Source organism: Barbus barbus (genome assembly GCF_936440315.1).
Source record: "Barbus barbus genome assembly, chromosome: 25".
Lineage (NCBI taxonomy): Eukaryota > Metazoa > Chordata > Actinopteri > Cypriniformes > Cyprinidae > Barbus > Barbus barbus.
In genome coordinates this window covers 5,636,037-5,649,990 of record NC_136753.1, presented here as the reverse complement: position 1 = coordinate 5,649,990, position 13,954 = coordinate 5,636,037, and the positions used below count along the sequence as shown (strand labels likewise).

The 13,954-nt window shown below is 37.8% G+C and overlaps 1 protein-coding gene across 2 annotated transcripts in view; it reads left to right on the top strand.

Annotated features, from left to right (window-relative positions):
* Nucleotides 1-1,139: 1,139 nt before the first annotated feature.
* tmeff2b (transmembrane protein with EGF-like and two follistatin-like domains 2b) overlaps nucleotides 1,140-13,954 on the top strand; it is a 55,280-nt gene continuing 42,465 nt past the window's right edge. The window contains exons 1-2 of one of the 2 annotated variants that reach the window (XM_079376668.1): nucleotides 1,140-1,716; nucleotides 13,125-13,234. In XM_079376668.1, the coding sequence (XP_079232794.1) occupies nucleotides 1,545-1,716; nucleotides 13,125-13,234 (282 nt within the window). In that variant the 5' untranslated portion in view covers nucleotides 1,140-1,544. The remainder of the gene's footprint in view (nucleotides 1,717-13,124; nucleotides 13,235-13,954) is intronic. The other variant, XM_079376669.1, reaches the window with a different exon arrangement.

The following is a 13,954-nucleotide window of genomic DNA, read 5'->3' as shown; positions in this document are numbered from 1 at the left end:
TGGTTGGGTTTCCAACACTGATACCTTGCATGCAATTTAAGTGACATACAGGATGATGCATGTTTTCAAAGTATGCATTGCAACCGCTGGTGATATAATTAGTGGTGCTTGCTAAGGCAGTTATCAGTATTATTATTGCTTACCCCTGCGGGATGACCCAGAACACCCTAGACACAGCATAAATTAGTTAAAAACCTCTGAGCACACCTTAGCAACTGTGTAGCAACACCCTGGCAAGCACCCAGAACATGCTAGAAAGCACACACACTTTGTTTTTATTGTGACACTGTTTAACATTTGTTTATATTTTATAGGCTATTACCTTTGCACTAAAAAAAAATAATTATCTCATTGTATAGCCTACCCATGATTGATTACTGCTCCATTACAGGTTAAACGGGTTTTGCAGACATGTAAGACTCACAAGATTCTTATATTAAACATATGGCTCAAATGTCATTTGTATTGCCTCGAACGCACTAATATGTGCATTTATTAACACATATACGAACAGTTCTTTGGTAGACTTCTGTCACATGAACAAATAAAAAAAAAAATCACAACGCTTCAACTGACAAAGCCAAAAACGTATCAACTTATCACAATTTAAAAAAGATTAAAGCTTATGAAAGCTCTTCAACCCATTGCGTGTTCCAGAGATTTTCTCTTGTGATTTGATTCAGATTCGCGATTCACGCGATGCTTTGCGAACCCTGCGCATGACAGGTAAATGTAAAAGAGTCGACTCAAATGATTCATTCAAACAATTCGTTCGCGAATCGGACATCCGCGAGCAGATTACATTTGTGTTATTCAGTCACAAAAGTAACGAGTACGTCTAGAGAAACAAGTTAACGTATTAAGTCGAGTAAAAGTCAACAGAAACATTTGTACTCAAGCAAAGTTGGACTGTATTTTTTTTTTAAATGCAGACTGTATGACTTGAACAGTAAGTAAACATTGTAGGCTATTTCCCTTTCACACCCGAGGTAAAGGAAGTCTCACTAGCACTCTTGATAACTGCTTGTGATGCTGTATTACACGGCTCGGTACCCGCTACACCCTCTACAGCCAATCCGCGCCGCCGAAGCGTGTGCCCACCTCTCACCTTCATCATCCTCATCCTCACAGTCAGAGCCAGACACCAGCCGAGCAAGACACTCTCAGACAGACCTCATATTTCCTCTCTCTAAGAGAGAGAGAGAGAGAGCGAGAGATAGCCTACTGAAGCCAGCGCTTCAGCATTTTTTCCCATCAAAGAAAGGTGTGATCAACTAGTGGATCCGGACAGCTTTTCCAGGTCCATGCTTGGATGTTTATATCTTTTCATCTCAGCTTTGAGTTTCATCACTGCAACCGGACACTTCCACTTGTCAAGACAGTCCAACCGCACCGGTATCAGAGCACCTACATACATGGGGATCATCGCAGCATTGCCCGGAAGATGTGTATCACTGCCCCGCGGCTGAGATCTGTGTCGCCTGCGCTCGTCGTGGGATCGGATCCCTCGGTTCATGTCCCCGTGTCATTCCCGGTGAACTGAGATGGCTCTTTGCGCTGTGCTGCGACAGTCACGCAGACCGCGGCAGGAGAATCGGACACATGTAGTTTTAATTACAACCTATTGCTTTTTTGTTTTATTACCAGTGAGGCAACTTTGCGCGTTCCCATCCTCGCTGAGCGACTGTCAAACACCCACCGGGTGGAACTGCTCCGGTAAGAGACCTCTCTCTTAACTCTCTCCAGCGCCCGTGCGCCTTATTTGCGCGCTTAGGATTCTAGCAAGTTTATCTGTTTTGAATCGGGTTGCTTATTATTCATTGAACTGAGGCTTTCACTCAGAGTAACTTAACGCACACTTATTAGACGTCGAGTCATCTTCTGCAACCTGGGGTTAATGTCTTGGTCAAGATAGGTCATTTATCACCCAGGAAAAGTGTGTCTAATACAAATTGAGTTTGTGGTGGAAATTGATTGTAATGAGGTAAAAGAGATCATAATAATTGCAAGAAACACATTTTTGTGTCGGGTTGAGCTCACCGGCTTCAAGCAAAAACACAGCATCTCTAGTGTGTAGTCCGATTCACGAACAAATGACGCTTTCAATGAATCGCTCAAAAAACTCGATGAAACAAGTGTTATCGATTTTGCTCATCTTGAGTAAACACACTGAATTCTTCAGAGCAGGTACAGAGTAAACATATGACTCCCTCTCTGAACTGCAAGTGATTTAATTAAAAAATGATTAGCACGAAACGTGTATTTATGATTCCTGACATTTAAATCAATATTGTTACTGACTGCAACATGTAGTAGATAGGCCTACATAGAGGGTTTCTTGTGTTTTTGTGATAATTATATTGGAATTAAAAGACATTAAAACATATATTCTGCAAAAATAGAATTCAGTTCTGGGATCTGTGTGATTTGAGGCCATTCTAAAAGATCTACCTATTTTAAAATGACAACATTGGTAGCACATCTTATCAGCCTACTTATGTGTACTCAGTCAAGAAAAATAAATAGTATCTTTGAGGTTTGTCACTAGGGTCAGTACCCTCAAAAGTGCATCTTTGTACCTATTTTAACCCTACGTGGTGGACACTGTATTAACCTCCACCTTGAGAGTGCATATTAATAATACCTTAACCTGCTAATATGAATTATTTTAGAGTAGAAGAGTGCTGTCCCAGTGACTAGCTATAGGTAGGTACGATTTTTAGTGTGGATTGGTCGTTCTAAGAGGTAGCTCAGATTTTCAGCATGTTTTGAGTTAATTATTTGCAAAGATTTTCAAGCCCCTAGGTTTTACCAGTAGGCATGTGTGCATGTGAAATCTGTGAGGGCAATCATCTGGCCCCAAACAAGTACATCTGGTGCTACTTTACACTATATCAGTGGAGTAAATGTGGCACTGAAAGGGAGCGCTTGTCAGAGATACTTTGGGAACAAAGGGCCCCGCTGTGCAATTATGCTTCTCTTTAAATAGCTGTAGGGGGGCAAAGTCTACAAGACATCTATCTGTTGCACAGACCTACAGTGGCCTATGTGAGATGATTTGGTGCTGATCTCCTTCGTAAAACAGTTTACTTTCTATCTAGAAGTGTCAGATGGAAATATAATTAAATAAAAGGAATTAGAGTACAGCAGACCTGCAAATTTGCTGTTGACATGTTCTTCTCTCCCTCGCTCTCATTCTGTGTGTGTCGGGCACGGCTCCGTCGTATCGATTCCTTCCCATCGCGTAACCCCACCACAGTGCTGTCACACGTGTTGAAAGCAGAGCTTGATAAAATAAGCTGTCAGATAGACAAGGTGCCAGATGGCTGGCTTGACTATATTCCAATACAGATCTATCAGAGTCCATTACACTACAGATCTTTTTGTTGTAAGCTTCTTTTCTCTTTGGCAGATTTACACAGTCATGCACGCTAGTTTAGGCTGGTCACACCGCTGGTGAACTATTGAGAGCCTCGAGGAGTGAATAAAGCGATTGTTTGAACATTTAAAAAGGTTGCTTGTCTCTAGCACAGTGGTATACTGCTAATCATTTCTCTTAAACCATAATTTTTCTTATTTTTCAGTAAAAAGCCATTTATGTAAAACAAAAAACATTTGGTCGAGAAAGATGTTAAGATAGTAGGATTGGCATTGCATAATTCTATCCAAATCTAGTTTGTTTTATACTTAAAGACAAAGACAAGACAAATTGGCAGAGGGGGAATAAAAATTAATTAAAGATACAGCAATATCAATATTCTCAAATCTTGCTGTATAAGACAGTCGTAATGTTTTTTTTTTAACTTGGGGAGTTCACGGGGGGACCAACCAAATTCTAACACATTCTAAAATTAATATTTAGGAAACTTTAAAATTGGTAGCCCAATTGAAACCCAAATATTATATGAATTAATTAATTTAGAATACGGTGGCATTTTAACTAGTGACCTTTAGATCTCACTTAAAACAACCCACATTATCTTACACATATTTTCCTCTCGTGTGAATGTTGTTTTGAAGATGATTGCATAGTTTTACTGGAAATCAACACAACATTTTTTGCAGGTCTATGTAACTTCAATGCAGGAGTAGAGAACCTGACTTTTTGGGCCTTTCATCTGCAAATTTCTCTCCCCTTCACACTGTGAAAGACCATAGGGATTAGTTTAATCCTGCACCTCAGCGCTTTATTTCTCATTCCTTAGACACTCTGTACACTAGAGCCTATTTTGATTGTTGGGTGTGTGTGAGAGAGGAAGAAATAGAAAGACTGCGAGAGGGGAAGGTCTTCTGGGAGACCTTGTCTGAGCTCCTGGGCTAATGAGGAAGCTGTGGTGCCCTATTTTGGGTTTCTTGGGGTTTTCCGTTCAGCTCTCTCTGTTTTATCCCACCTTTAATGCCATTATTGAGATTTAATCCAGCAGAGCACAGGAAAGATGCCACTACTCAGTCAAGAAAAATGGTTCTGCCATAATTAGTTGGCTCAGAGGAGGCATGACTAATGTATGCCACCAGGAAGATGTTGCCGGGCTAATTGAATGGCTAACGCAAGAGTGTTTGTGATAAAATAATAATGCCGCTTGGCTCGTTCAGGGAGATAGAGCGAGTTGGTATTGAATGGTCGAGTGTGAGTTGTATACCTGGAGGTGAGCAGGAGAAATAAAGGACAGTAATCGGAGACGTCCCTCCAGAGTGCACACTCATAAAGCTGAGTGGTTAGGAAGAGCACCATGTTTAAATATGCATGATGGCAGATGTTTCTGTTTTTCATTCTGAACATTGTTATTTCCTCTGTTCTACAATTCCTACACATAGAAAACAGGCAGCGGTAACATGCTCACACACCTCAACAACATGCAGACGTAGAAACTTAGACATTAACAGGGAATCGAAATATAAACGTGTAAATAAACAGTTTTTGGTATCGTTATGATGTAAAATAAACAAGAAATATTTGAGATTTTGCACCATTTCTACGTAACTAATCAAAATGATCTTCAAAATCGTCAATCTTCTGTAAAAGTAGATATTTTCAGATCAATTTGCTGGATGACTTTCCTTTTAAACTGAATCTATTTAGGCCCAAAGCCACAGTTTTATGTTCTTCAGATAATTACACAATTTTTTGACGCATTTGCGCCAAACAGTAGGCAGTTATGCAGTATATCCTAGGGGTGCGAAAGATTGAGAACACAGCCCACAAATTTGGATGGGGCTGGAGTGGCCAGCTGCACAGAAACAAACACCAAATTCAGTGTTTGAACAATGATCCCTGCGCACAACAAGCAATGAACAAACAGATGCATTGGTGCATTTCAAAACTCAGACGATCTTTGAATGGAAATGATAATAAATTACAAACAGACCTGAAACAATCTAGTGACTGTTATTATGGTATATTTAATGTATATACAGTAACCTACCTCAGTTCAAAATGAATATGTATTGCACACCCATTCACAAACTTAGGCCGGATCTACAGAGAAGAAGATTCACAGCTTCACTGAGAGGATTTTTGTTTTTTGGGTGTAAAGCTTGTCGATGCATCTCGATGAGATATGATGCTTGGCATAGCTTTAAAACGCAGTAAACTGTCAAATCACTTACCTTGTATAGCGTTATTCTCAATGGCTCACACTTTGCTTTGCAAAAAGGCAGTTTGGCGTAAGCTCCTGGCAAAACGTTTAGAAAGTAAATGAATAAACCTCAAACAGATTTTGTAGTAAAAGAAAGATTTCTTTTAAGGTTTATTGCAGTCATGTTGCAGAAATGCTGATATTTATGAAAATCAGCTAGACTTTGTGAGGTAACAGTAACACACTGAAAGTATAATGTTTAAGTACGCCAAACAAAGAGCTTAATCAAAATGACAATTTAAAAAAATATGGTCTGACTAAAATTGTACTTTTAATGAACTTGTTAATTCACATACTGACTTGCAGGCCCAAAACCTGCAGACTACTGCTCTGATTTGGAATGAAAATCATTGGAATGGTAATTGCATTGTAAAATCTGACAGAGCTGAGCTCTTATGGGTAACTGTTAGCATGGTAAAATTAGCCATATATCTACTAAACACCCATTTGAAAGGCTACGGATGTGTAGAAGTTTGAGAACGATGGATATGCCAGTTTTGCAGAGCTTTCTGAGACGTTCCGTGGGCACAAATTTAATTTGGGACTGATAATATCAGGTTGGTCAGGTTTGGTTTTGGACAAGATTTGTTTCATAATAAAAACCAGATGAATGAAAGGGGAAATACCTTCCAGTTGAAAAACTCATCACGTCTTTAAGGTCAGCCTCTCATGCAATGTTTTCTCTCCATTTTCAATGTGGTAAAAAGATTGCTCTGCTTTGGAATGTGTGGAATTCATGTTGGCTTCTTCATTTGTTAAATTAGCACATGTAATAGAATTTTCTGCATTCTGGGAAACAAGTTATGCCCTTGAAACATTTCAGATATTAATTCATGTGTATTTTTGTCAGCGCATGCTCTCTGCCATCCGAACTCACAATGCGATGTGATTCTCCAGATAAAATCTTGAGCGAATGTGATTTGTCTGGCTACACGAGACAGGAAACACTGTTCATTCGATCGGTACTTATGGGCAGCTGTCACATGCAGCCATATGGTGGTGAAACCGAGCTCGACTCCCAGGGGCTTTGGGTCGATCCGCCACAGGTGTGCCAGAAGGTGCGAAGTTCAGTCCTTATTAACCTTGTGCACACCAACACAGTACTCCAAGAGTACCTCCAAAAAAGTCACAGACAGAGCTGCGTCCTTCATTTAACATGGGTTCTGTTCCTGCTTGTCTATTTTGGAAAATGAAAGCCAAAGAGCTCAATGGTAGATTAATGATGAGAGTATAAATACTACACTAATGGCCGGGCTATTCTTACTGGACCATCTGTTACGAGAGACAGGGTAGTGCTCACTTACATGCATTTGTTACCAACATGGCTAGAATCAACAATCATCAGTGACTGACCCACAGCTCAAAAATCACTTCTGCAATAACGAGTTGTTACTGTACGTGAAAATCTGTTTAGTACAGTTACTATTTCTACTAATTTGCAGACAATATTCTTTGATGATCATTGGGTATTGGCTCACATAAAAGCCTGTGGATTCACCTAAACGGAAACATGGTTAGTGTAACATTAGCAACACATTATTGTCACATTATAGCTGTTTGATAGCATAGTCAAGCCAATGGGTAATGACAAAGACTATGGAAATACAAAGACAGTTTACTCCTATGCTTATGAATGGGAGAAACTGCAACGCGCAATATGGCGACATAATCCCACCTTCTAAATGAAAGAGCCAATCGTTGATTGGTAAAGTTATTGCATCACTGCAGCGGCCGTGAGAAGCTTCGGTTCCCATAGAAACCTGAGGCTGAAGCAGCCGATGTGCAGTCATAAGTGCGTTGGAACTACGCATTCGCATTGGCTGGTCTAGCCTGAAAAATAAGCTTTTTTAATGCTATTTGAGCATAAGAAACAACATTCATGGGACAATTCATTTCAGATTTTGAAATTTGAATTTGAATTTGAAATAGACCTATATAATTTAATTGCGAGTTCAGTGAGCAGTTTTTGAGATTTCAGGATTTCCCCATTCATTTAGATAGGACTTGGTCTTGTTTGAGCTGACCGGAGTCATTGCAAATATGGCAGCCATGTGAACAGACTTTCCCTGAAAGGGACTCTGGTAATGATGTCAATTATGTGTCAGATGTTGTAGAGAGCAATACATAAAATGCATTATGATGTTCTGAAACATCATCTTGCAGACGACCCTGTATAATTTGCGCTTCCTCTTCTTTAGAATCAGTTTCTAGTTCAAACATATATGGCTGAATTAATCTAATATTGCCACTGTGTGCCGTTTACTACTTCAGTTAATTGAGTAAACCTTGAGTTGAGTCGAGAATTATCGAAAAAGATGATTGGAGAAGTCCAGCATACATCACCAAACAGAAGTCTGTTCCTTCACTGGATGATCGAGGTATGACAGTTTAACTTAAAATTATGACGTAAAATTAAAAAAAAAAAAAAAAAAAAAACATTTGCATAGGAGAGTTGTTCAAAATATTGTTAATAAAGAAGCAACTAGAAAATGGCAATGACGCTATGCTACACATATACTTTTTCAGACATACATATATATATTTATATATATAGCTAGAAGGCTAATGGACTCTGACGTACGCTGAACAGTTAGCTTGTAAAACATAAGCTACTGTTAAGATTTTTTTTATTTTTAGCTTCAGTTATATTATGTGTAACATAATATAAAAGTTATTAATTAATGGTTATAATATAATAGTTCAGACAACTCCCTAAAGCAGTTTGGTTGGATTTCTAATCAGGCACTGAACAGAGTAACCAATAAAGGTCCTTTGGAACCTGATTCATTGGACAGATTGAATTTTTCATGACCCCAATCCTTGATTAGCATGCAAATTTGAGAAATAATAAAAACATTTTACTAAGAATTTTCTAGTTTTCAGCTGTAGTTACCCAGCAGTTTCCTTCTGAAGTTCTCTGAAAAGAAAAGATGCATGAGATATTTCATTTATTTCCATGTAGAATATAAATCTTTTTTAATGCTTTCTTTACCCTCCATTTATAAAATATTGCACATTACACAGCGTAATATAATGTCTCTGTTCATACAACAGCGGTCTGCTAGCAGTAACTCACATTAGTGTGAGCTTTAGGTAATACTACTGCAGATGCTCAGTAGCTTTTGCACCCTGCGGGTTAACGATACTCAACTCATTTGCATATTCATTTATTCATTTAGCAGATGTTTTAGTTCAAAGAAACTTTGCCCCGAGTTCATTAGCACTACATATGCAAGCACAGATTTCTTGTGATGTGTTGTTTGTCAGCAAATGTTCGGATATCTCTGGTGTCATCTTTGGTATACTTTCAGGTCTGTTGTTGTCACTATTTCCTATGCCACTTCCTGTGTAATGTTCTCTGTTGGTCAACCTATAAACAGTGTTACGTGCTAAGCTACCTACAGTATTTGTTTCTTTGAAGAAAAATGAGTTAAGCTAAGAAGAAAGCTTTGCAGAAAGTTGCTAGTTAGGTTGTTGAACTGTAGCACCATGGCAAAAGAAAATATTTTAGCTATGGGCTTGAAGGCTGAATTAAGACAAAAAGACAACCTGGCTGCAGTGTAAACTAAACTGAAAGTTAGTTCTTTTTAATGAGTCAATCAAAATGACTCACAAATGAGTCACACACAAACTCTAAAAGATCTCACTTACACACTGAAATAGTCAGAGTGGTTACCAAATTAACATCTGACTCACTTGCTGAACCACAAGCCATTACTTTCAGTCATATTCGATTCGAAATAAGAGATGCAACGTACCCTAATGGACAAAGATGTTCTTCTGCTTGTGAACATTGACCTACAAACAGAATATTGACGGCTGAAGCTTGTTTCTTTCTATTCAGTGCTGTGTAATTTCTTTAAATACTCTTCATTAAGGCTTTTATCAACAGATATGGGATTAATCATTCTATCATGGAAGTATGGAAAGCCTTGTAAAAGATGCATAATATATTATTTATTTATATGTGAGCATGGGTATACCACAAACACACACACATTTCCATGTTTTATGGGGCGTAATGATTTTTATATTGTACAGACTGTATTTTCTACCCCTCACACACTACTAAGAATCATTATGGAATCATTAAGCAGCCGAAATCATGAATCATTATGTTTTCCATACATTTCTCTATAGTAAATTTAGTACTCAAAGCAAAAAATCTGAGAGCTGATTTTTCAAGTGAACCACTGAATGTGATGAATGGAAATGGAAGTGACCCCAGCGCTGGAGTGACACAACTCCTACTCTGAAATTCTCTATTGTGTTTGCGTTTGCGGTGTCATATGGTGTGTGAGTGTGTGTGTGTGTAGTCTTCTTCTTCCACTCAGCCTGCTTGTCTCTGGTTCATTATCATTCCTCACAGACTTATTTATCCTGAGACTTTGGCTGCTTGTCTTGTTTCAGCATCGCTGTATCACTCTGTGCCACCTCCCTCTCTCCCCCTCTCTCACACACGCACACACACACACACACACACACACACACACTCGCATACCCACTCGTTTGTCTCAGCTAAGTAGTCTGCACCATCACTGAGGATGATGGGCTGCACAGCCAGACACAACTGATCTGGCAATATTTAAATGTTATGCATGTCTCATCTCAGCGAGAGAAATCAGACCGCCCATCTGTGCTCTGCGCTCCCTCTCTTCCTTCTGTATCTTATTTTCTCTCTTTCCACTTCTCATTAATCTGGGCACAGGTCAGTTTGTCTACATGAGTTGCGTGTATTTATCAGCATCAGCGTCTTTTGTTTTTCCCGGATCTCAAAATCATTCCAATAATTCTGCACGACCAGTCAGACAAATGCATTCAGTTATTTACTTTTTTTTTTTTTTTTGGAAAGTTTGGAGCACAGCATGATTTTCTCTTGAGAAGTATTCAGTAAATATAAGAAAACATGTAAATATACAAAGACATTTTGACTTATTTGTGGTGTGTATTAGACTTACAAAATGTTTTACAAATCACACAATGTCAGCAGGATCAAAACAAGCTAAAAATATGAAAATGATATATTTACTTATATATTTATTTATATTTCCAGGGTTCAAACTTTATTCATACTCTACCAAACGTTCAAAGAAAAAAGTCTCATATGTTCACCAAGGCTGCATTTGTTGTCAATATGTATTGCAGCTTTGTTGTATTTAAGGGCTATTTAAATAGAGTTGAAATGTATCTTATGTGTAGAAGTTTCAACTTCTGAGTGCTTTTTCAACCCACTTTAGTAGTGATCAAGTAAAAGTATGTAATTTGTAACAAATTACAGAGAAGCTTTAAGGGCCCCTTGTGAGTTTCTGTCATAATAAACGTTTGATAGTTTAAAATGATGAAGGCAGCCGTATACATTAATAATAATGTAATTTCACAGATATAAACTGAAATTATTATTACAGTAATTTTCTTAAATACTCAATATTTAGATTTAGTAATAACAATCCCCCCCCTCCCAAATCATGCAGCCATAGAATTATAATAAAGAACAGTATACCATTTCATCAGATATTAAATATATTTTCATCAGCGAATGTAGCATAACCTAATACAGGCAAAGTACTTAATATAAATGTTTATTTATTATTTTATGACAATCCATTTTTTCATGTCATACTTATTTACAATATGCTGTACTATGTAAAAACATGTATTATTAAAAATATATTCCTTTATAGAGTATACTACTTTTTAATTCATATAAATGATATTACCTGAAATATACCTTTTTCAAAAATGAAGTTTTCAAGTAAACGATCAATACACTTAAGTGCACTTGTTCACAAGGGTCAGTGGGGTTCCATGTTGTAACGTTATACAGTGTGACGTGGATGCTCAGCCCATCCTGTTCTTTGACTTGCAGATGGTGGAGCTTATGAAATATTCATCCTGGATCATCCTGTACATCTTTGTGTTTACTGGGAGAAGCCTTTGAGTTCAGTTTTGTCTTAAGGCATTGCACGTAATATACAGATATGGAGGTCTATTTGTGAAAGGTGTCACACAATTAAGGGTTTTGGAACTTGTCTCATTCCTAATCGTGGTAATGGTATATCCGTCTGAGTCCTTTTATTTGTAGGTGTGAGAGATTTTTTTTGGTAGACGATTCAGCAATATTGTAAACGGGTTTCTTGTTGTATGTCTGCATTAACTCTCCATTTATGTTGACAGACAAGGAAAAAACCTCAGTCCATTAAGAGACATCCTGCCCACATTCTATACAGAGGGCTGTAAGCTTCCTACCCTGGGCTGTTATGACCTCAAACCAGGGACACGGCCTATTTTATCAAAGCAGCTTTTATAACAGAGTATCTGTTGTTTGCAACTGCAGTCATAATATGCTTTAGCTTGAATATCCTCTATCCAGCTTCCAACCAAAAGTCCTTTTGTCTCGAGGAAGTAATTCTGTGAGGTTGTTTCACACCAATGATGTGTTTATTCAGTTTTAATGAACTACAGTGCTTCATCTGACCGCTGGTGCATTTAGGGAACAGACTGGAGATGTTGAACTGATATGAACCAATTATAAAACATGCAGTTCCATTTTTGAGACATTACACGCAAACTTGGCCACTAAACAAGATCCTGTGATCCGATTTCACTGGTATGGTCAAATTATAACCAAGCCTAAATATGTCTGGAAAATTAGTTTTTAAAAAGAACAAATTAAACATGTGAAATGCTAATTAATAAAATGAATGATACTTGTTTTACAGTACAAAATTAACATTTGAAATGTACACCCTATACAGGTTACATAATTATACAGGTTATTATCATAAATTAACACATTACACGACACATTATGCACATATACACAAACACTCACACATAATACACACATACACACACAATCACTCTCACACACACACACACAATCTACACATTTCATATTTTTATTATATTTTAATTATTTTTGTAGTATACACACATACACACACACACACATATATATATATATACAAACACACACACACACACGCACACATATATATATATATATATATATATATATAAGTAATATGTGTTAAATTTGTGCAAATATAAAAAAGTGTTTATTATAATTTTGTAAAAGTATTTTATGCTTACCAAGGGACAGCATTTTTTTCATAAAAATACAATAATATATATATATATATATATACATATATATATATATATATATATATATATTTATTTATTTTTTATTTTTTTTTAAATTCATGAATTGTTTTCTATTTTAATATATTTTCAAATGTTATTTATTCCTGCGATGGCAAAATCACTATTATCATAGTTATGTGTTTATATATATATATATATATATATATATATATATATATATATATATATATGTATATTCTTTTGAATAAAGAGAATACCATTTATTTGAGATAGAAACAATTATAACCGTCATTGTCATCAATTTCGATATTAATTAAACAAAAAATCTTCTTGACCTCAGAACTACCTAAATAACCTATTTTTGTGTTTGTTTCATGACAGGGTTTGAGGAGCAGGACACTGATCTTTTTCTGTGCGACACCAACACGTGCAAGTTTGACGGCGAGTGTCTGCGAATCGGAGACACGGTGACGTGCATCTGTGATTTTAAGGTAGGAATCAGTGCTCCTCACACATTCGCAAGCTTTATTAGCACCACATGTTGAATGTGTGACCTTGTTAAAGGCATTACCACACGTGGAGTAAACAAACTGTCACAAATTAAAATACACCTCCACATGCCTTCTCACAAGAAACACACACACATTCTCTCGCTCGGTCAGAGTGCTCAGCTTCGCTCAGACATGCATCTGTGTCTTGTTGCAGGCCAAGCTGCATCACTCAGGTAAATAGCATTATCTGTCTGCTCGCGCAGCATGCGGGGGAGGAATTTCCTTTGATGCATCTGCTCGATTGCCCAGCCTCGCTCGGCACAAAGATGCCTTGTGCACTTAAGAAGGGTCACGCTACATTCATTTCTGCCCTTAATACAATTGAGCGGCACTAACGCTAGTCTGGGGCCATGTGAGTGCCTCTTGCTGTGGTGGGGAGGGTTATCAGTTAAGTATCATGCGCAGCGAGAGACGGTACCCGGGCGTGTGTGGGGATGCCCTACTCCTGCGGTTGGACGCTGCTGCCCAGAGCCCTGCCCTGCCTCCAGACTCCCAAACAGAGAGTGGAATGGGAGAAGTGTGTGTAAGAGAAAGATGAATGGATGTGATTTGCACAAGTTCACTTACTGACATGCTATTGATCCATCCCTCATACTCTGAGAGAGAAAGAGAGAGAGCGAAGGACAGAAATGGAAGGCGGTCAGTCTTTTTCTGGACCGC